At 52.4% G+C, this 20,776-nt stretch overlaps 5 protein-coding genes across 5 annotated transcripts; 3 read left to right on the top strand and 2 right to left on the bottom strand.

Moving 5' to 3' along the window:
- Positions 1–7,325: 7,325 nt before the first annotated feature.
- smc4 (condensin subunit SMC4) lies at positions 7,326–12,741 on the bottom strand. Its single transcript, XM_020195770.1, has 5 exons — positions 11,751–12,741; positions 8,740–11,681; positions 7,936–8,688; positions 7,803–7,880; positions 7,326–7,749 (listed from the first exon to the last, which is right to left on the bottom strand). The coding sequence occupies exons 1-5, from the start codon at positions 12,643–12,645 to the stop codon at positions 7,654–7,656; spliced, it is 4,764 nt and encodes a 1,587-aa protein (XP_020059556.1). The 5' UTR covers positions 12,646–12,741; the 3' UTR covers positions 7,326–7,653.
- A 204-nt stretch (positions 12,742–12,945) lies between these two features.
- On the top strand, positions 12,946–14,035 carry ASPACDRAFT_23421 (ELYS family protein; the record flags this gene model as incomplete). The annotated part of the gene is made up of 2 exons (XM_020199199.1): positions 12,946–13,398; positions 13,457–14,035. 2 exons carry the CDS (start codon positions 12,946–12,948, stop codon positions 14,033–14,035), a joined length of 1,032 nt encoding a protein of 343 aa, XP_020059557.1.
- A 696-nt stretch (positions 14,036–14,731) lies between these two features.
- ASPACDRAFT_40542 (FG-nucleoporin nup42) lies at positions 14,732–16,850 on the top strand (the record flags this gene model as incomplete). Its single annotated transcript, XM_020200772.1, has 4 exons — positions 14,732–14,777; positions 14,867–14,962; positions 15,194–15,224; positions 15,275–16,850. 4 exons carry the CDS (start codon positions 14,732–14,734, stop codon positions 16,848–16,850), a joined length of 1,749 nt encoding a protein of 582 aa, XP_020059558.1.
- Positions 16,851–17,212: 362 nt separating this feature from the next.
- On the bottom strand, positions 17,213–17,763 carry S10a (40S ribosomal protein uS10; the record flags this gene model as incomplete). Its single annotated transcript, XM_020199248.1, has 3 exons — positions 17,213–17,297; positions 17,369–17,592; positions 17,722–17,763. The coding sequence occupies 3 exons, from the start codon at positions 17,761–17,763 to the stop codon at positions 17,213–17,215; spliced, it is 351 nt and encodes a 116-aa protein (XP_020059559.1).
- Positions 17,764–18,324: 561 nt separating this feature from the next.
- On the top strand, positions 18,325–20,460 carry ASPACDRAFT_40544 (ASCC2 family CUE domain-containing protein; the record flags this gene model as incomplete). Its single annotated transcript, XM_020200773.1, has 1 exon — positions 18,325–20,460. The coding sequence occupies one exon, from the start codon at positions 18,325–18,327 to the stop codon at positions 20,458–20,460; it is 2,136 nt and encodes a 711-aa protein (XP_020059560.1).
- Between the last annotated feature and the right edge of the window lie 316 nt (positions 20,461–20,776).

Genomic DNA, 20,776 nt, shown 5'->3' on the forward strand with positions numbered 1-20,776 from the left:
GAGGCTGGCCCAGAACCAGAGAGTGGGGAAAATTGAATCAGTAAGCAACACGCAAGCAATGGTCAGTCAGTGCATCTGCAACTGCAAAGACCAGCTTGCAGGGACAAAGGCAAAGACACAGAGGAGAAGTAAGAAAAGGAAGAGAGGGGAGAGAAAGTAAAGAGGAGTGGAAATTGGGGATGCGGCGGAATAAGAGCGAGACAGCGAGCGAGAGGGTAGAGCGGAAACAAGGTAGAATAATCACAGACACATTTTGGTTTTAGTTTAGTTTGGATTTAGTTTAGTTTAATTTTCCTGATATTGTTTAGTGAGCCTCTGATAATAATTGGGAGAGGAAAGGGAAGGGGGAGGGGGGGAGGGGGGGAGAGATAGTGGAAAGAGGAGCCTGGACGGAGGGACGGAGGGAGGGCCCTCCCCAGGGCCGGAAGTGGAGTGCATCGGCAGCAGAAGTACTCAGTGAACTTCACACTGAATGGGCTGGTCTGGCCTGTGACGGCTTGGGTGTTGGTTTGGTAACAACTGGGTAACGGCTGAGTAATAACACAGTCGACTGTAACGTTACTATACCCACTTTGAAGGCTTAAACCGCCAATGGAGATTTCCACTCAGCCAGATTACCAAGCACAAGCAAATACATAACTAGTACTCCATCCGTGTAGTGGTGGCCAAAAATCATAGTGCTTCCATACTTCCATACTTCCACCAGTTAGTTCATCGTTCCATGTTTTGTGGGAAAGTTTCCCTCCCTACAAAGTTCTCACTCATACGTAGCAGCAACAGAGTTCCGCTGGATATACCCCGTATAGATGATTAAAATAGACTAAATTACCTTAAGTATCGGATCCTCATACCTAACCTCAGGCTTTGTTTTCTCCCCCCTTTCCTTCGATGAATGGTCACCTAGAAGAAGCCCGAGACTACTAGTCGCCCTTCAGCCCGTCAGCCGGATGGAGCCCGACAGAAAACGGTTTCGGCCTAAGGCGATTTAGCAGGAAAAGCCACTTGGAAAACCAGAACAAGCATTCATCGCTGATGCTGCTGACAGTCTGACTCGGGACGAGAGCATGGAACGTACTACTCTACTCGTCATCTATCTCGTTTTCCCCTTCCTTCATCACGACCATATCCGATAACTGTGCCGATCCTCGAACCATAGTGTCTGCCGGCTGTAAGGAAGAAACAGCGCCTGACACTCTGTAGCCTGCAGTTAGGTAAATTCATAGTAGTTACTAAGGCAGCGACCTCGGAGAAAATAATGGTACTCAGTAATAACCAGAACCCCCATTCGGAACCCGTTGGCGGTACTTGCCAAACGCCCGAAGGACCCTAACAAACTTCCGTACCCAATTTGACGGGACGGTCTTTGGCCGCTAATCTGCTTCGTTTTACGCAATCGAAGCTCTATAGAACGGCAGATGGAAGAAGTCAAATTGGTTCCCACCGGAGATGCTCTACTTCTAGCCCAGTCCACTCGCCCACACACACATACTGTACGCACATACTGTACACGCACATACCACAACAACGAACCCACAACACGTACAACACATACACACTCACTCTCGCGCTCTACATACTCACATAAGCCCGACCTCAATGATTGCCATTGTTCTGCGGAATTTCCGGTCAGCCTGAGCTCCCCTTCTCAAACACTCCGTAGATATATTCCCAGATAGGCTGTTGGTTCCGATCAGCCAAGTAGTATCGGCAAGGATCCCCTTCAATTGACTGGAATGCGCCGCATAGGTATTTCTCACTCTCTGATTTTCTCTCTCACTCTTTGTTGATCATTGCTCGACCATGTCACTGCTGGCTGCTTCTTTCCACGGCCCTCCTCCGTTCTTGGTTCCCCCTCTCTCCACTCCTCATCTTTTCCCCCTCATCTCTTTCGTATTCACCGTTACTTTGTTTTGTTTCGTCAATTTTTTGTTTTGTTTTGTTTTGGTCGTTATACTCGAGTATAGTATTTTCTTTTTCTTCTTCCTCATCTGCAATCCTTCAGCTGGGCAGCAAAACAAAAAGAATTTGTCATGCAGGAGCCGAGTAGGAAATCACAAGCTAGACCAAATGCCAATTGACCACTGTCAAAGAAAGCACCCCGGCAGCGAGATCGATCACACTCACACTCACAGAGCAGCATACTCCGTTCCATACATACTCATTCTTGTACTTCGTACATACACATCGAATAATTGCGGCCGCCGCCCCCCCTCCCCCCATGTCCGAGATAGCCGATAGCGCAAACCAGGGTTTGGTTTACTTTTACTTTTTTACCTCCCTGGATCCCTGCGGGCAGCGGCATAGGAAGGGAAGTATGGAGTGAAACTACGGAGTACAGTAGTACGTTGTAAGTCTGTACAAAAAAAAAAAAAGAGTAAGCTGAGTGGGCGGGGTGAGTTCCTCTGTGGCAGAAGTTCCCCATTCTCCGTCGTCGCCGCATCACAGTTCTCGACCTTGACGCGCATACACATACTCTAAGCCTTATCCCCTCATTGATGGACTGCCGAAAAAAAGAGGGCCCTGGACGGAATGGGATTATCCAGACGGGCCATGAATCGGGGATTGGCATGACTATCGCCGCCACCTTGCCAGCATCGGCATCATCGTCAACAACATCAACATCATCACTACTACATGAGTAATGTAGGGACATAGGGACGGGAGTACAACTCCCTTGTAATCAATCGATATTGGATGATTTCTTCTGTTCTCCCGTGCGGGTTCAGCCACCACTGGACCTTAAACCCAACTCAGTAAGAGTCGAAATGCGAGAGGACTTACTGCCTGTCACATGCCCGCCCAAGGACGATCGAATAGTCAGGTATAGGGTATATCAACGGAAAAAGAAAAGCGACGGCCTGAAAAAATATAAAAGAAAAAAAAAAAAAAAAAAAGGAAAGGCAGAGGAAAAAGGTCAACGGTCGGATAAATGGCCAGCTTGAGACCCGACGAAACAGGCGGTGTTGGTTGGGTGTTTCGTTCCGCGGGCTGTAGGAAGATTGATTTCATTGCGTCGCAATAATGAGATGATCCAAGCCCTGACTTCTTGTAACTGATCGTCATGGGCTTGCGACGCGGAGGAGATCTCATCTGGAGTAGGTACGGTGGGAATTGGTGATTTGGAGTCTACTGGTATACAAGACTTTTTGGAGATGAGCAACGCAATCCTTCCCCGCTACCGCCTGGGCTTTCTTCTTGCCTTGAAGTTTAAACCCGAAGCAATCTAGAACATCATGACTTGGTAAAGGACTTGCTTGGCCCTTCGCTTGTCTCGCTCTATCCTCTTTATTTCTCCTCTCTTCCCTTCTCTACCCGAAATGAGCAGCGAAAGAGTAGTCAGATATATCCATGCTCGAGTCAGACAACAGAGGATGGGTGGAATGTTACCTACGGAGTAGAACCCCTCGAGTCGCTTCAAGCCAATTCCTTACGCTCCGATTTGCTCGCGGTCGGGTTGAGGACTGGCCCAACCGGGATGGATTCCAATCCTGCGAAAACGGCAGCGGAAACTGGAACTGGAACTGGAACGAACCCTGAACCCTCATCGGCTCACGGCATTGAACTACGGTACTATCTAGATTACTACCTAGTACAGTACACTAGACAGGAGAATGCATGCACTCCTTCATCCATCTACTGTCAGTGCTCTCTTGAACATTGCTGTGCATTCGGCTCAAAAACCCCTCCTAGCCACGCGGATGCGTTCTTGCTTCCATTTGCTGCATGCGGAGTGTAGCACCTACATCCATAGCACATATGGCTGTTACTGTAGCGGTTACTGCTGCTTCCGCGGTAGCTAAATTCGCATATTCGCATGCCCCCCTCATGCAACGATGACAGTTTCCACGGCCTAGACGACTTAATGTATACTGCAGTTATCGGTTGTTTCTCCTTACCTGACAGCTCACGGTAACCTGATGGTTTACTTTCTGTCCTAGCCTAGCAACGAGAATGTCTCATTCATGATCCGGGGAGGGGGACGGGGGCCACAGTGTCCTACTCTCGAAATTTCGACGAAATTAAGCCGACACCATACGGAGTAAGCTGAACTAGACTGGACATAGACCGGGCAGCTTCCCTGTTGACTTTGTTGACTTTGACCGGGGTTGGTCATCACGTCACACTGCATCATAGTCATGGTTGACAAGTTCAGACGAGTTAGTTCGAGGTACAGTGCCTTCAGTACCTTCACCTACAGTACTCAGTACTTCAGTACATCATGAATGTAATGTAAGACTGTCAAAGTGTTGTGTTTTGGCGCCATGGATCATTCTGGCCAGTGGCCATGGACCGGTCCTTCGGTTTTCTTTTTCTTGTTCCCTGGCTTATCGCCGGCGACCGACCGACTCACAGCCCCGACCGGTCGACTACTGCCATGCAGGTGGCCCCCAATTGCTGCCTGGTCTGCCCTACTAACCCATCCCATCGCAGAGTCCCTGTCGTGATAGATCGACTCTGGAAAGGAAGCGATCTATCCATCTACCTACACTATCTACGTAGTATGCCAGGGGTGACTTGGCTTGACTTGACGGGAAGCGATAGGTGTTATCAGTAAACCCCTATCTCAGGGCCTGGCTGGATAAGTCATATCATGATACTATCATGGATTGTACAGCAGTATAGCAAGGGTCGATTATAGTCCGGGCCTCCGCATCCCAGGTATCTTTTCCGATAATCTCTGCTTGGACAACCGCATCGCGCTTATCGGGGGTTATCTTCAGCCTCGCCGCTGCAGTTTTTTGGAATTTCCTATACTCGGATTGAGCCCAAATGTGCAAGAATCGCTGGATCACACCGATGATGAGGTCGCATTGCGATCATAGCCCATGATGATCAGCCAGAGAGCTCGATTCGCCATCCATGGTACAGCATACACCAAAACAGATTACCGCGGAAACGTATTTACTTTACCAGAGAACCACCGCACGAGAAGAGGAAGGAAAGCACACGACGGCGACGCGGATCAGCGAAAGGAAAGCTGTGGCGGGTAAATGAAAATGCTAGGGCAACCAACCGGCAACGGCACCACCCACTACGCAGTCCGGGCGGCGGAAGAACAAAACCACTTCACAGAAAAAGAGAAGTGGGACCTTCCAATTCTCATCTGAAATTCAATTGAGTCAATTCCAGGTCAGGTTTCTCCACTCTCCTCATCGCCTACTCGACCATCCAGACACCAGGACCTGAACTCCACGTGGCAATCCAATCGTGTGATTGGATCGGAAGTGGACCAAGACCCGACACCGCGCGACGAAAGGAGGAAAACGACCACGGCAGCAGGTAAACAAAAAAAAAAAAGGCCTCAATTGAGTCAATTCGCTCAGTTCGACCATCGGCGGCTTTTGATCGGAGGTAGTCTAATTGTCTCAATCTCGATGCTTGGCCACAAGTGCAGCAATTCCAGCCGATGATTCTCCGCTTTCTTGCATATGGGTTGCTCTCGGTTGCCCAGGTCTCTGGGTTTAGCTTGAGACTCACTCAGTTGCTCCGAGCAGCTGAAGAGAAGATACTTAGTAGCTGGACGGCAGTTTCGACGGGAATTAGATTGATGCTGACTCTGCAAGGTCGAACTACTCCGCTAAGACGACCGAGTAGGCAATTTCCACGGTTTAGGCTAGCCCTACCGAGCCTTGTGAATTCCTTCGCGATCATACCGGTTCACTGCTGCCGAAGACCTAGCAGCAGCTAAACTTTCTGGCTACCTGGGTCTGACTGACACTGACACTGACACTGAGCGGGAAAGAAATAGTGGATTGAGGTCGAGAGTTAGTTCCTGAATATCTTCTGCCAGTCCTGGCCTGGCCTGTCCTGTCCTGTCCTGTCCTTTCTTTCCACTTCGACCAACCTGGCCTGTGCAGTGGTCTATGCTTTTCAATTCGTGTAGAAGATAGATGAAAGAACGTATCCTGTAATGTCCGTAGGCTACTCACCAGCATAAAGTAAAGCATATACCACACGGTTCTATAGATCCAGCGGTAGCAGCCAACGGAAACAGCCCCGGCCTCCGGCACCTTCTAAAGCGCTTAGCCCGCAGCTGGAATTGAAGTTACCTAACAACTTCCTCCTTTGGTTTCCAAACAGAAGACATGGATTTGTCACCTACACCAGCGGACTCACTGACCAGCAAATCACCCTTGAGACATTGCCATCATTAAAAGAGGTCGAGAGTGTCCAGAACGGAGCAGCCCACCCCGTTCATACAGCTCCAGCTCCAGCTGGGCCCCATTCCCGGTCCCAAGGCCCCAGTTCCCGCCACCATCCTCTCTTCCTCTCAAGCTCCAACAAGCAGTAAACCCCAACCACCACATCCTACAAAGCATTATACAGCAACAACAAACAAACAAACTCAAGAACCCCAAAATCAATCCCCAAGAACAACGGGCACTAACCACACCCAAAACCCATCGCCACCCCTCTATGCCCGTAATATACACATAGGCACTAATGTACTGAACAGTCCCATCCTCATGTAAGCCCTAATAACTACCTGAATCCCCCCGTCCCAGATCCCAAATCCCAGATCCGAAGTACGAGTACATGCATCTAATACCAAAACTCATCAGAGAAATCCTCTCCAAAACACGAGCAGAAAACACTAGCCTCATTGACAAAGCCGAAGGAGCAATTCAAAATCCCGACAGTCGAGGAACTTACAGAGTACACATTAGAGTATGAGTAGTAGGTTCATTAGTTAGACTTAGTGAGCTATTCTCCACTACGTATACCAAATTCCCACCCACTTTGACCTTTACCCACCCTGCAATTTGAAGCTTGGGAACAAAATCCACTTTGCCCTCTTTCTGGCGGTCCCACTGTCTACTTCCGCCGTGGACATTCCACATGCCTAGCAAAAACATTGAGTGAGGCGATGGAGGGTAAGGCAGGTAGGTAGGCTGGACCTTGGGCTATGTGGGTGAAGGGGCGGCGCGGCGGGGGGAGGGGTTGGTTGCTGAGCTTTCGCGCCTGCTCATTAGGTAGTTACTTACTATACAGTAGCTATAGGGAATCTTGATTCGGAAGGCAGAGGTGCATCGGGAATGACGAGCTTTAATCCAAGGCTAAAGCGGGCTGCCTTGGTTATGAAAGGGTACTGTACATATAATGGGTCGGATCGCGTTGGCGGGATGAATTGTTTTGGTCGTTTGTTGGGATGTATTGGTAGTTGTGGACTAAAATTGTACCGACTTAGCTACAGCACCGGTTTACTGCCAGTAGGTAGCATGATATATTTTAGAAACCATGGTAGTGGGCCGGGACGCATGCACTACAGATGGAACATTGCCGAAGCACTGATCACCGCGCAGTCTTATACGGCCTGCTGGACAGTCCTACTGCTAGCACATATGAACCGTAGTAGTTAAAATATATACTCTGTTCTGAAGGAAAATCATCAACATCGAAAAGGAAACCAAACACGGAGAAAACGTCCGAACATGAAAGCAGAAATCCCCGCATACCATAGCAAGAACCGCACTAATTCAGTGCCCAGTCACAGAGATAAAAAGTCATCATTGTCATCATCCTTTCCAGTCGTGGAATAAGAGCAGGAAAAAAAAAAGCAAGAGATTCCCAAACCCGCATACCGTTGCCTAACCTATCCAACCCCGTCCCAAATACATACAAAAACTATGAGCACGCATCTATCCCACACTATCACCGCCTGGTGATGTAGTCCTTGTTCTCGATCGTCACACTCTTGGTCATGTGGTTGACCTTGTAGATGCCGACGAGTCGCGAGGCGAGTTCGAACTAGAACAACGGTCATTAGTATGGACCGCACAGCCAGCAGCAAGTAAACTTACCATGTTGTTTCTTAGCGAGATGACGATGAATTGGGCGTTCTTGGTTCTCTCCTTGATGTAAGAGGCCACGATCGAGACCTAATACCCTATTAGCTGGAGACTCACTGGCAGAAATCGAACAGAAGGTCCTCACGTTTCGGAAATCAAGAGCGGCGTCAATCTCGTCCATGACATAGAGAGGCGTGGGCTTGTAGTGATGCAGAGCAAAGACCAGCGCCAAACTGGACAATGTCTTCTCTCCACCAGACAGGTTGGCGATGTTCTTCCAACTCTTCTTCGGTGGCATGACAGAGAACAGAATACCCTCGGAGAAGGGATCGAGCGAGTCAACCAACTCCAACTCGGCGTTACCTCCCATGGTGATCATCTGGTACATCTCCTTCAAGCGAAGGGAGATTATACCGAAGCCTTCCATGAATCCGTTCAAGCGGGCCGACCGGAGACCGTCAAGACGAGCCTTAGCACTGTCTCGCGATGCAACAGCAGTGGCTAAATCGGCCGAGCGAGCCTCGTGTTCAGCCGCTCTGCGGCGGTACTCTTCAATGACAGTCAGGTCAACGGACGCGTTCTGAGTCTTCTCCTCGAGAACAGCGATGGTGGCTTTCAACGACTCCTTGTTCATCTCGGACAACTCATCCTTGGTGTACACCTGAAGTTCGGTGGCCTGTTGCTCCTCGCCCAGATCACTGATGTTCTGCAGCGTCAGCTTGGACAATTTGTCCTGCCAGTAACGCCCGCGCTTTTCATTCTCCGCGAGAGCCTTCTGGTTCTCTTCAAGCTTGTTGCGCATCTCAATCTCCGTGGCTCGAGACTCGTTCAGCTCAGCGACCTTTTCATCAAGCTCAGTCTTCATGGCTTGGAGGCCTTCCTTCTTGGTTTCCAGTGCCTGTCACAAGTTAGCCAATTGCTTTGAAGCTGATACTACACCATAACTTACATCTTGGCCCTCCTCCACCTTTTGCCTCCATCCAGATGCGTCACTAGCCTGGTTGGCCACATCCTCGTTCAGCTTCTCAAGCTCCTCGGCAACATGCTCCAGCTCTCTCTCCGCCTCGGCGCGGGCTTTCGAATGCTTCGTGATGAGCTTCTCATTCTTTGACTTGCCGACCTCAGCGTTCGAGATCTCCTCAGATAATAGGTTGATCTGCTCCTTGAGGCCATCGACCTTGGCCTTCTGTCCACGGAGCCGCACACCACCGACCTCCATGATCTTGTTCTGAAGAGTTTGGATTTCTTCCTCGATACCACCTTTCTGTTCGCGGAGATCTTCGATCTCTTCCTCCAAAGCGGCAATCTGCTTTTCAAGGCTTGCAGCTCGACTGGCATCCGTCTTGGACGGCTTATGCTCGGCGCTCAGCTCTTGGACGCGACGCTGAGCATCCGCAAGACTGCGATTGGCACTTTCGATTTCGATCAGGATCTTCTGGATCTTGGTCTCCACTCGCGGGATCTCATCCATTCTCTCCCGGATTGCAGCTTCCATCTGTCGTTGCTTCTCCTGAAAGTGTTGGAACTTCCTCTCCGTCTCTTCCAGATCACCCTCAAGCTTGGCCACCTGCTCACGGCTTGTGTCAGCGACTTGCTTGGACGACATGGCGCCCCGTGCGACTCGGGTACCACCACCACTCATCGTTCCGGAAGTGTCGATGAGTTGGCCATTCAGGGTTACAACGCGCCACCGCTTCGCACCATATGCAATGCGGTTGGCCTGTTCCAGGTCCTCGGCGACTAGCGTGTTCTGCATCACACTGTAGAAAGCTGGAGCGAATCTGGGGTCCTTGGGCTTGACCAGGTCAAAGAGTCGGTGGACCTTTTCTGGAGTAGAGACCTTGGACATATCCCGGCGCGGGAGGCGATCGAGTAGGATGAAGTTGGCTCGACCAAGGTTGTTCTTCCGCAGATAATCGATGCATTGCTGACCAACTTCAACCGTGTCAACCACCATGTTGTCCAGGGCAGGACACGCGGTCGAGATAGCAACGTCAAACTTCTCATCAATCATACCGAGGTTTCCAAGCCGACCGTGGAAGCCCTCAATACGACCGGACTCTTTGAGGCGCATCAAACCAGACAGAACGCTACCACGATTCTGAGTGCTTGCAAGACTGGCTCTTGCCTCCTCGGCCCTCTGTCGAGCACTGGAGACATGGGCTCGTACCTCTGGCTCTCTCTGAGCATATTTCTTGAGGTCGTGTTTCAGCTTAGCAACCTCTTCTTCAAGGGTAGCCTTCTGAGCTTTACGTTCCTCGAGATCGTTTTCCTTGGTTGCCAGCGTTTCCTCGATGGAAGAGATCTTCGACTGCGCCTCCTCGAGCAGAACAGTACCAGCATTGCTTCGCTCGCGAAGGATGTCAAGCTCACTCTGCGCCACAGCGACGGCCGAGAGCTTTTTGTTGATCTTCTCATCCCAAGGCTCCAACGACTTTTGCTTCGCAGTGATCTGATCTGAAAGTCCCTGGGTTTTGCCCTTGAGGCTTTCACGAATCTCGGCCAGCTCCTGCTCTTCAGCCTTCATCTCTTTCTCAAGCTCAGAGGTCTCATTCGTCTTCTTCTCGATATCATCAGAGTGTTTCTGCACGAGGCTTTCGCATTCGGAAGCGGCCAGGCGTGTGCTTTGCATGGTCTTTTCTAGCTTCTTCTGCTTGCCGACCAAGAACTTCTTTTTCTCCTCGAACTTGACGTTCTCCTTGTCATATTTGGCCATTTCTTTGGCAATCGCCTGCACCTCTTTCTCCATGTTTTCGTATTCTCGCATTCCGCGTTTGTAGGCCTTCTCAAGCTCTTTGATCCCGGACTCGTTACCCTCGTGCTTTTCGAGCTCCATGTTCAGCAATTCCTGCATCTGTAGAATGGCTTCTTCGGTGACTCGAATGTTGTCCGCACATTCATCAATGTAGATCTGATAGAGAGCGGACTGTTTCTCAGAAAGCTCGTTCTCGTCCCGAATATAAGCCAGGGCCTTGTCCTTCTTGTCTACGAGGGCAACCTTTTCTTTCTCAACGTGCTGGACACGGTTATTCTTTTCGACACAGACATCGTTCAGTGTCTCGAGTTCCGTAGCCGCCTCGTCGATAGGCGTCTTGTATTTCGAAGTTCCGATGATGTCCTCCAGATACTCCAAGAGTCCATCCTCGTGTTCGTTGGCAGCCTTAGGCTTCATCTGGGCAATAGACTCGACTTCACCCTGAAGAATCAAAAAGCGTTTGTGGTCTAGATCAATACCTCGGTCACGGAGCAGCGTCGTCACGGCGGTGAAGCTCGTTTCTCTGGCGTTCATATAGTACTTGCTGCTGTTGTTTCTGAAAGCCTTTCGGGAGATAATAAGTTGGGAATCTGGGACTACTTCATGGGTGCCGTTGGGCAGATCAAGGATCTCCTGGAAATGAACCTCAACTTCACAGGAGGGCAGGTTTGGGTGATTGGCCGAGCTATGGATCAGAGCCGAGATCTTGCCTTGACGCATTTTACTCGCTCGGAATCCGAAAACAAATAACAAGGCATCGATGACGTTCGACTTACCGGATCCATTGGGCCCGACAACGGAGGAAAAGGATGCATGGAAGGGGCCCACGATCTGCTTTCCGGCGTAACTCTTGAAATTCATCATGACCAGGGTAGTGATCATCAAGCGACTGGTCGGACCTGACGGCTCCTGGGAGGCCGACGGAGCGGCTGATCGGGATTTGAGCATGATGTCCATGGGCTTCTCGAGCAATGTTGTATTCGGGTTGATTGCGGGTATCTGCGGCTTTTCGTCTTCAACGGACTTCGATGGCGACTTCGACGGGGACTTGTTCACAGCTGCATCTGTAATATCGGCGAGTGGCGGAACGCTTTCTCTTTGCATTCGAGGCTGCGGCTGCGGGGATGTGGAGGGCTCTAGATTGGAAAATGAGATATGGTCCAAATTGGGCAGGGAGATGCGACTTTCGCGGGGTGAGATCATACCCTTTGTTTTCACTGCAACGGGGATTTCCTCAGACGGAGAGCCCGGTGCTCTCACGGTCGCAACACTCTCACCCTCTTCGTTAGGCCCAGTCAACTGCGATGTCTCCAACGCCTCTACTGCCCTTGATTTGCGTGTTCTGCGACGAGGGGCAGCTGTTGACGGATCCTCCGGTTCTCTGACGCTTGCAAGACTTTCACCTTCATCTATCAACTGCGAGGACTCCGATGGTTCTACAGCCCTCGACTTGCGGGCCCTGCGTGTAGTACGAGGAGCGCTCGATGCAGTGGGTCCTTCTGTTTCTCTGATGCTAGCCAGACTTTCACCCTCCTCAATCAACTGGGACGACTCCAACGGCTCCACTGTCCTCGATTTTCGGGTCCTGCGCGTCGTGCGAGGAGCGCTCGATGTAGTGGGCTCCTCTGGTTCTCTGACGCTTGCAAAACTTTCACCCTCATCCATCAACTGCGAAGACTCCGATGGGTCGACCGTCCTCGACGTGCGTGATCTGCGCGTTGCGCGAGGAGCGCTCATTGTAGATGAAATTTCGGGCTCTTGAACGCTGGCAAAACTTTCGCCTTCATCAATCAATTGCGACGACTCCGACGGGTCCACCGTCCTCGACTTGCGGGGTCTGCGTGTCGTGCGGGCGGCACTCGATGTGGAAACAGGCGGTTCGGCGATGACTTGTCTGCGTGATGATCTCTTGACTGCGCTGGGCTTCTTGGGGACCGGAGTACGTTCGCCCTCCTCTTCGTCGTCATCATCCCCGTGGCGGGACGGCGCGGTGGGGGTGACATTTCCAGGATCTTCCTCGTCTGATGGCGTTTCTTCTGGGACGTAACTTCTGCGAGGGGCAGCGCGCCGGGATGGCCGGCCTCTGGCAATTGACGACATTATACTGTACTATTGTTAGTCGCCTGTGGGTGCTGCATCAAGACGGAATCTCAAGCGTTGTGCAGGTGCCAAAGTTGACATTTCAAAGCGCCGCAGGTGGAAAGTGGGTTGTTTACATCGCCGCCCGAAGCGGAATAGTGTTGTTTTTTCTGCCACAACATTTGCATCTTTCAGTCACATGCCCCACCGCCTTCACGTACCAATCGAGCCGTACGGTACTGTCAATATCGGCTTCAATATTACCGTCGGCGCTCGAGGAGATTCCAGAGGAGTGTGTTCAACTCGCCAGCACTGCTCAAGATGGCGCCTTGGGAGGATTTCGATTCCATCTTTCAGTTCAACAAGGACTTCAGCTACGATGGCAAGCTCATTGAACAGATCATCTCAAATCGCCGCGCCTTAGAGGACCGGCTTTTTGCAGACAGACTCCTGGGCTTGCTCGGCGTCAAAGCAGGTAGCTCTCTCCGCTCCCCAAGGTTGGAAATTCAAACAAAAGGATTGACCAGGCACAATTTGATAGTCACGCGGCTCTACCCTCCTCGGTCGAACACTGACCTGCGCACACTGATCGGACACATCGTATCCTCACCACTCGACATCCATCACAAGCAATCGTTGATATACTACATCCTCAAAGACTGCCGCGGCGCCAGCAACGATGCGGCTACGCAGTTCTCCCGCCGGTGTCACCTACCGGAGAAGTATAGGCTGTTCATAGACGGTCTCTGGAACCTTGACAGATTGGAGTTCAAGGTACGCTTCATCTTCGCCGATGGCCGACTGCGCATGACTGACCATTGCCTATGAGTAGCGAGCTGTCGAATACCTGACTGAGCCTTCCATTATCCCCACATTTCCCGACGAAATCCTCTACGCTTTAACCCTTCCAAACCTCCCCAGACACGACGACAGCCTTGTCATGGCATACTACCTTACCGTGGCCCCGCCATTGGCTACCGAGAAGGTTCAGCGGGCCTTCTTCCAGACCATGTGCCGCGCAAGCGTAACCGAAGCGTTCTACTTCACGCGCAAGCATGATGAAGAGCTCCGTCAGAGCTACCTGGAGAAGCTCATTGAATTTGTCCTGACGAGCGAGGCCGGCCCCGCGCGAAGTGCGAGGGCTATGGAATTGATCGGTCTCCCGTTCGATGAGCAGGAGGAAGAATGGTTCGAGGAGTCTTTGCTCCGGGGCAATGCCCGGGGGCTTCATGGCCATAAAGATACGGTCATGATGCGACGCTTAGCGACAGGGAAGTTGAATGGTTTGTCTACCGACCTTGAGTCGCTGGGTGGGGAAAAGGTCGATGGATTGAACTGGGACGTTCTGCGCCAAAGCCTGGCCCATTCGAAACTCGTATCGTCGACCAAAGGGGCTAACCAACGGTCCTGAGGCACAGCGTCGGTGCTGGCCACAATTTGTCTCGAAGCCAACTTGATGGGATTTTGCTCGGAGCATAGGAGTTCACCTGGGGACTAATGTAATTTTATGATGCATTGGCATAACGATTAGAGCACATGGTTGCTGTTGTTCCTCTATATGACCTACTTACTGTGCATAAACAACAGGCGTGGTAATGACTACTATGAACTTCGACACTCATAGAGGGCGAAAAATTCTTCGAGCATGTAAATGTATGATTGCACTTTGCAACAAGCAAGGAAATAACAGCCCATCAGAGCACAAGCAGAAAGGTGATGATAAGTGCAAGGAGTGCTATGAATGTAATGCCGGTACAAGCCAAATACGGCAAATGTTGCCAGAAGGCGGCGAACAGAGTCCGGGTCGGGGAAACGTACTGTCACCGGAACAACTCTTCATTTGCAACAAAGAATATCAATTGTTCGTTCGCAAGTCACTGGACGCTGAAGAACTGCGAGAATTCTTGAATCTTGGATCGCTTTCAGTTGACTTGTGTTTCTTCTTCTTCTTCTTCTTCTTCTTCAATAGAAAATATACATAGATTGGATTTGGTCTATCGAGAACCAACGGACAGGCTCTGAGAGGCCGCTATCGCGAACGAAGACTCGACAGGACGTTCTCGTATGCTCCTACTGGCCGAGTGAGGACGCCCGACGCGAACGCAACATGCCCGTTTGCCAGCATTTCTTGAAAGGCCGGTGTAAATATGGAGGTATGAGCTTGTTTAGTCTGTTAAATTTGAATTGGCTTGTCTTGACTCTGAATCATGTCTCACGGACACATTACTAATTTGACCTACAGACAGATGCTACAATGAGCACCCCGGCAAGCAAACAGTAGGCGGGAACAAATTCGCAGCTCTCTCCGGCGGCGGCGGCGGAGGCGGCGGAGGTGGAGGTATGTGAATCGTCTTGCCCATGCGCAAGATGCACCTTTCCCCTAAATGCTTGTGATTTTGTTCTTGATCATTTTGGTGATTCATGGTACTTTTGTGTCTGACGTAAATCTTTTTGTTCGTCTGATTGAGATTGTCGCTCTTGCATTGATTTCGTTACTTCTCACCTCGTCTCTCTACTTGCTGCCGTCAACGGACTTTCCACGATTACGCGATTGCTGATTGCTATATAGGTCGTGGTGGGCAAAATCAGCAAAATGCACAGTGAGTACATCATGCCTCGAACTCTAAGAATGCGCACTAAACACGGCCAGATATGGGATCACTGCAGCAGATATCAAAGTAGACCTGACTCCTGGCAAGGGGCTCCCCGAATGGATCTTTTCATGCTATGGCCCCGGAAGAGATGCTCCCAGGCAGCTATTTGGAGGCCCCCAGCGAGAACAGAGCTTCGAAGAACTACGACTCCGTCATTATGAACTAGTCGCTCAAGGTAGCCCAATTGAGGTAGCAGTTTCAGAAGCCCAGGGTCTCCACAACGAGGCACGAAATCAAATGGAAAACGCTCTGAGGGACCTGGATGGAGCTGTCAGATATATTCTAGACGGTGCCAAGGAGCATCCGAATCGAATTGACATTGTGAACAACAAGGCCGGCACGACTTTCGGCGCTCCGCCTAAGCTGTTTGGTGAGATCAAGGCTCCCCCTGCCACAGGTCCAGCCTTCGGTGAGCCAGCCTTATTGGGTGATCAAGCATACGCCAAACCATCTATTGCTCCACCAATTGGGTTCGGTCAACCTTCAAATCTTGCACATGCAACTGGATTTGGACAACCAAGTGCCTTCAACCAGGGCTCGTCTTTTGGCAAGCCCTCCGCACAATCGGCTTTTGGCCAACCGGCATTTGGGCAACCCGCACCTGGGTTCGGCCAGCCTTCCTTCGGTCAGCCTTCAGCTGCAGGAGCCACAGCGTCTCCGTTTGGTAAGGCATCTGGCGGCTTTGGCGCATCTGCATCCACGCCATCCCCGTTTGCGCAGTTTGCGAATGCAAAATCTGGTGCGTCAACATTTGGTCAACCATCCGCATCACCCTTTGCTAGTGCACAGCCATCAAACCCATTTGGCCAAGCAATTCCATCCTCTGGAGCCACAAACCAACGACCAGCCGAGCCAGCATTTGGCCAGTCTGGCTTCGCGCAGCTGGGCCAGCAAGCATCCGCTGCGAGGCCGGCAGCAGCTTCTGGGTTTGGAGCAGCATCAACGCCCGCAGCGCCTGGGTTCGGTACACCAGCAGCGCCTGGGTTCGGGGCTCCTGCGGCTCCCGGGTTTGGGACAGCATCGACACCAGCAACTTCTGGGTTTGGGACAGCATCGACACCAGCAACTTCTGGGTTTGGGGCAGCATCAACGCCGGCAGCTTCCGGGTTCGGCGCAGCATCAACGCCGGCAGCTACCGGGTTCGGCATACCGACAACGTCAGCGGCTCCCCCGGCGGCCCCTGCTGCTCCTACTGCGCCATTGGGACCTGGGCCAGCCCCTGTCCTCAGAACGAGAAACCCAAGCGAGCTCAGCCCCATTCCACCTCTCAACGGACAGACGATTCGTGACCCTATGACAAGAAGGCTCACCTCTTGGAAGGGTCAACCCGTGACATATATCAACGACGTACCGTGCTATCTTCATCCGCAGGATCGTAAAACCTACGTCCGCATCTTCTTCCCAGACGGGCCACCTGATGAAGCTAGTCTTAGGGATGCTCAGGCACGGCCCGAGGAATACACGGCAGAGGTTACACAACAGTACGAGTACTTCGTGACGAATGGGTGTTTCGAGAACGGGGTCATTCCGAGCGTACCGCCAAAGACCGAGTGGGTGAGCTTCGACTTCTAGTGGGACAGGTGAAGCGGGCGGGGGAACGGACTAGACTATTATATCTAGTCTCTGTATTGTAAATAGCTGCTTACTTATTATTCCCAAAGACGAATGGCGTCCAGGTTGGATTGGACAGGATATTGACACTGGATCGGGATTACAGCCTAAGAGCATTTGGACAAGCTACAATATCCGCAGAGAACTCGTGATTACGCGTTTTTTAGAAGTTTTTCATTTTTATGCCAGGTTTAAGCGGGTATCGACAACTGCTTGGTACAGGCCTGGAAGCGGAATCTCTCCCAGGAAGCCAGACGAGCACATCGTCGGCGACGCCGCTGCCGCCACGGTCACCAGTCTCAACGAAGAGTTTAGACACGCATTTAAGCGGCAATGGTGACCTCAACCTCAACACCAGCCTCGATGTTGATGATGATCTGCTTGACGGTCTCGGTGGGGGCGAGGAGGCTTTGGGGTTTCCACGTTAGTCTCCTTCCAGGTGCATTGTCAATCGAATGGTCGTGTGAGAAGAAACTTACTCGATGAGGCGCTTGTGGATGCGCATCTCGTACTTGTCCCAGGTCTTGGAACCCTCACCGTTGGGGGTCTTACGGGTGGAGATGTGAAGGGTCTTGGTAGGGAGACGGACGGGACCCTTGACCTGGAGGGACTTGGAGCGGGCACGGTCGATCAGCTCAGTGCAGACCTTCTCGAGGGAGGCGACCTTGCGAGAGGTAAGGGTGATGCGGATCTTGTGGACCTTCTGTAGACCAGCCAAAAGCAAGATGATGTTAGTCGCATGTTTCCGTTTCTCTTTGTATCAAGTCGCTATCCCCATGCGTGTCTTTGCGACGAGACAGCAAGGTGCGAGTAGTAGTGAGGAGGAACGTACGGGGCCCTCGCCGAAATCCTTCTCGGGCTTCTGGAAAGACATCTTGAATGTATTGAGCGGTGGGGTGAGACCGTGGGATTGAGATGGCTGTGGAGGGGAGGGGGGGAGGTTAGATCAGCTGTCGTTCACAGAGAGGAAGAAAAGGAGGAAAGAGAACATACCGTAAGGTGAGGCTGGCTACCAATCAAGACCTGAACTTCGGGGGTTCGGTAAGGTGATGATGGCTTGTTGAAGAGGGTCTGTAGCTATTCGCGGACTAATAGATTGAAATCAAACCTCCCTCTATTTTTTTTTCATCGTGCGCTTAGCGGCTCTTGTGCGGGTGCTGGCCTTGGCATCCTCGCCTATCAACCGCTAACCCGCATTGAGCGCGACCGCGGCTGAGTCAGCAGATACTCCGCGGCGGCGTCTGGATCGGGTTAAGCCAAGATGGTCCGGCGGCGGGCGATGATGGAGCCCGATGATGATGTCTTGTTGCAACGACCAGTGATGATGTTGATGATTCATGATATCTGTCCTTCGCTATAGACTTCCGTGCCATTGTTGCGATCTTGAATCACCAGCCCTTCACCGTTGCTTACGCTTAATTACACACTCACAGTCATGCCGGGCTTACCACCGCTTGCGCCGGTCCCACCTCCGGAGGTGCAGCGCAACATCCCACCCGCGGAATGGGAGCTCTATATAGATGCTTGGATCATGCTTCTGGGCTTGCGCGTTGAAGCTCCCGCGTCTCAGTTCAAGGAGCATGCCTTGAACGACGAGTCTACAGTGGCATTCTTGACTTCTTTCTACCGCCTATCGATTAACTCCAGCTTATTCCGGTCTCAGACGGCGCCGAACACACGCTCATTGCGGAAATTATGCTTTCTCCTCACGCGGAGGCTTCTCCTCGAGGTCTCGCCCACCCCGCCGGAGCTTGTGGATTGGAGGGTTCTTGCTGGCATGTGTTGCTGTTACCCCTCGAGCTCCGCATTGAAGAGGCTACTGGCTGATGCATGGGACAAGCATGAGGATGCGATCACGTCCAGCCTGGAGAAGGCCAAGGCCCAAGCAATCAGGGATCTCTCATCCTTGAACCTCAGCAAACCTTCCGGGGTGCTAGTGGATCTCAGACTTCTGACGATCCTGTCATCGGTCCTGCCCGGCTGCGGCCAGGTGCTCATGGCCGGCTCCGACTTCCTCGATACTGTAGTAGACGCATATCAAGCACATAAGCGCGAGGACGTCCGCAAAGTGCTCGTGGCGAATGTCTACGTGGGGCTGTGTTCCTTTCTCAAGAGCTCCAAGCCCAACCTGTCGTCGCTCCTGGATCAGCTGTACGGGATGAAAGCCAGCGCCGGGGTTGGTAGCAGCACGAAGAAGGAGCCCACCCTGCTGTCTGAGGTCATCTGCAGCACCGACTTCCTAGGCCGCCTCGACCGCCACCTCAGCACAGATGTCAACCCTCAAAAGCGCGGCCAGGACCTCCTCACCAGCCTGCGCGCATACCAAGCCGAAACGCAACACCTACACCGCCGCTACCAGAAACCGCGCAAACGCACCGCCGCCGTCAACAAAGGCAAAGGCCGGGCCACGAAAGACGACCTGCTGCCCAAGGCCGCCGAGGACCTCCATATCCACAAGATGTCCCTCATCACGCAAGTCCAAGACCTCTTTCCCGACCTGGGCACCGGCTACATCGCGCGTCTGCTTGACCACTACAACGACGACCCCGAAACCATCGTCGCGCACCTCCTCGACGACTCCCTGACCCCCGAACTACAAATCCTCGACAAATCCGAATCTCTGCCCACCCCATCCCCTTCATCAAATACCACCCACCACGACCCCTTCCCCCCACGCTCCCCAACCTTACCCAGTACAACAACAGCGCCCCCACCCCAGCGCAAGAACATCTTCGACAGCGAAATCGACCTCGCCGAACTCTCCCGCTCCGACACCACCTCAAACCAACAATCCCTCCGCTTCGGCCGCGCCAACCCCACCCTCACCGCCGACTCGTTACTGTCAGACCGCTCCAACCACGCCGCCCAAAAAGCAGCCATCATGTCCGCCCTCGCCACCTTCGACTCCGACGACGACGAACGCGACGACACCTACGACGTGACCGACGTCGGCGGCACGGTGGACACGACCGTCGCCGCTGCCGAGGACGAAACCCCCAGGGCCACAACCACCAGTGCCGAAGAAACCGAACTCACCCTCTACCGCGCCTACCAATCCAACCCGGCGTTGTTCGCCCGCGACTCCGCGACGCGGCGCGCGCAGCCCCGCGCCGCGCTGAAGCGCGAGACCGGGATGACCGACGAGGCGATCGAGGGGTGGGCGGTGATGGTGGCGCGGGATCCGAGGCGGTTGAGGCGGTTGGAGGAGGCGGTGTTGGATGGCAAGGGGGGAAGAGACGGGGGGTTGAATCAGCCGGCGTTGGTCTCCACGGCTTATCGGCGCGGTGTTGAGGATGAAGATGCGGAGGGTGGGAGTGGGAGTGGGGGTGAGATAGCCTCGATGAGAGGGAGGGGTGGTGGTGGTGGTAGGGGCAGAGGGAGAGGTGGGAGAGGGCGAGGTGGCGGACGCGGTGGTGGTTTTGGTGGTGGCAGTGCTGTCGCAGGGGACAGTCAACAGAATCCCGCTGCGGCGCGGCAGCGCAAAGAGGAGAATAAGGCTAGTCGGGCGAATCATAATCGGAGGCAGCAGAGGGCGAAGAAGGTGGCGAGGGCCGGGGGCTTGGTTGGTTAGTTATGTTGTTATCACACGAATATTAGATGGGAAGGTAGATGTAATCGCGGGCTGCAGTATATATGATACCCTGGATTTAGAGGAGAATTCGCCTGGGCTTATGTCACGCTGCTGGTAGCATGAGCGAGACATAAGTTACACTCTAATAGAGAAGGTAATGGAAGATCATGTAGGATGCTCCCAGCACAAGTCACAACAATCTAACTTATCGAACGACCAAAAGACTTCAGTCCAACCATACATCACGTCATTAGAAATGTCAGATTCTTCATAAGTGGCCATCCAAAACACCAATCCGTAACGGTAAGTCCTTCGT

Source organism: Aspergillus aculeatus (genome assembly GCF_001890905.1).
Source record: "Aspergillus aculeatus ATCC 16872 unplaced genomic scaffold ASPACscaffold_3, whole genome shotgun sequence".
Taxonomy (NCBI): Eukaryota; Fungi; Ascomycota; class Eurotiomycetes; order Eurotiales; family Aspergillaceae; genus Aspergillus; species Aspergillus aculeatus.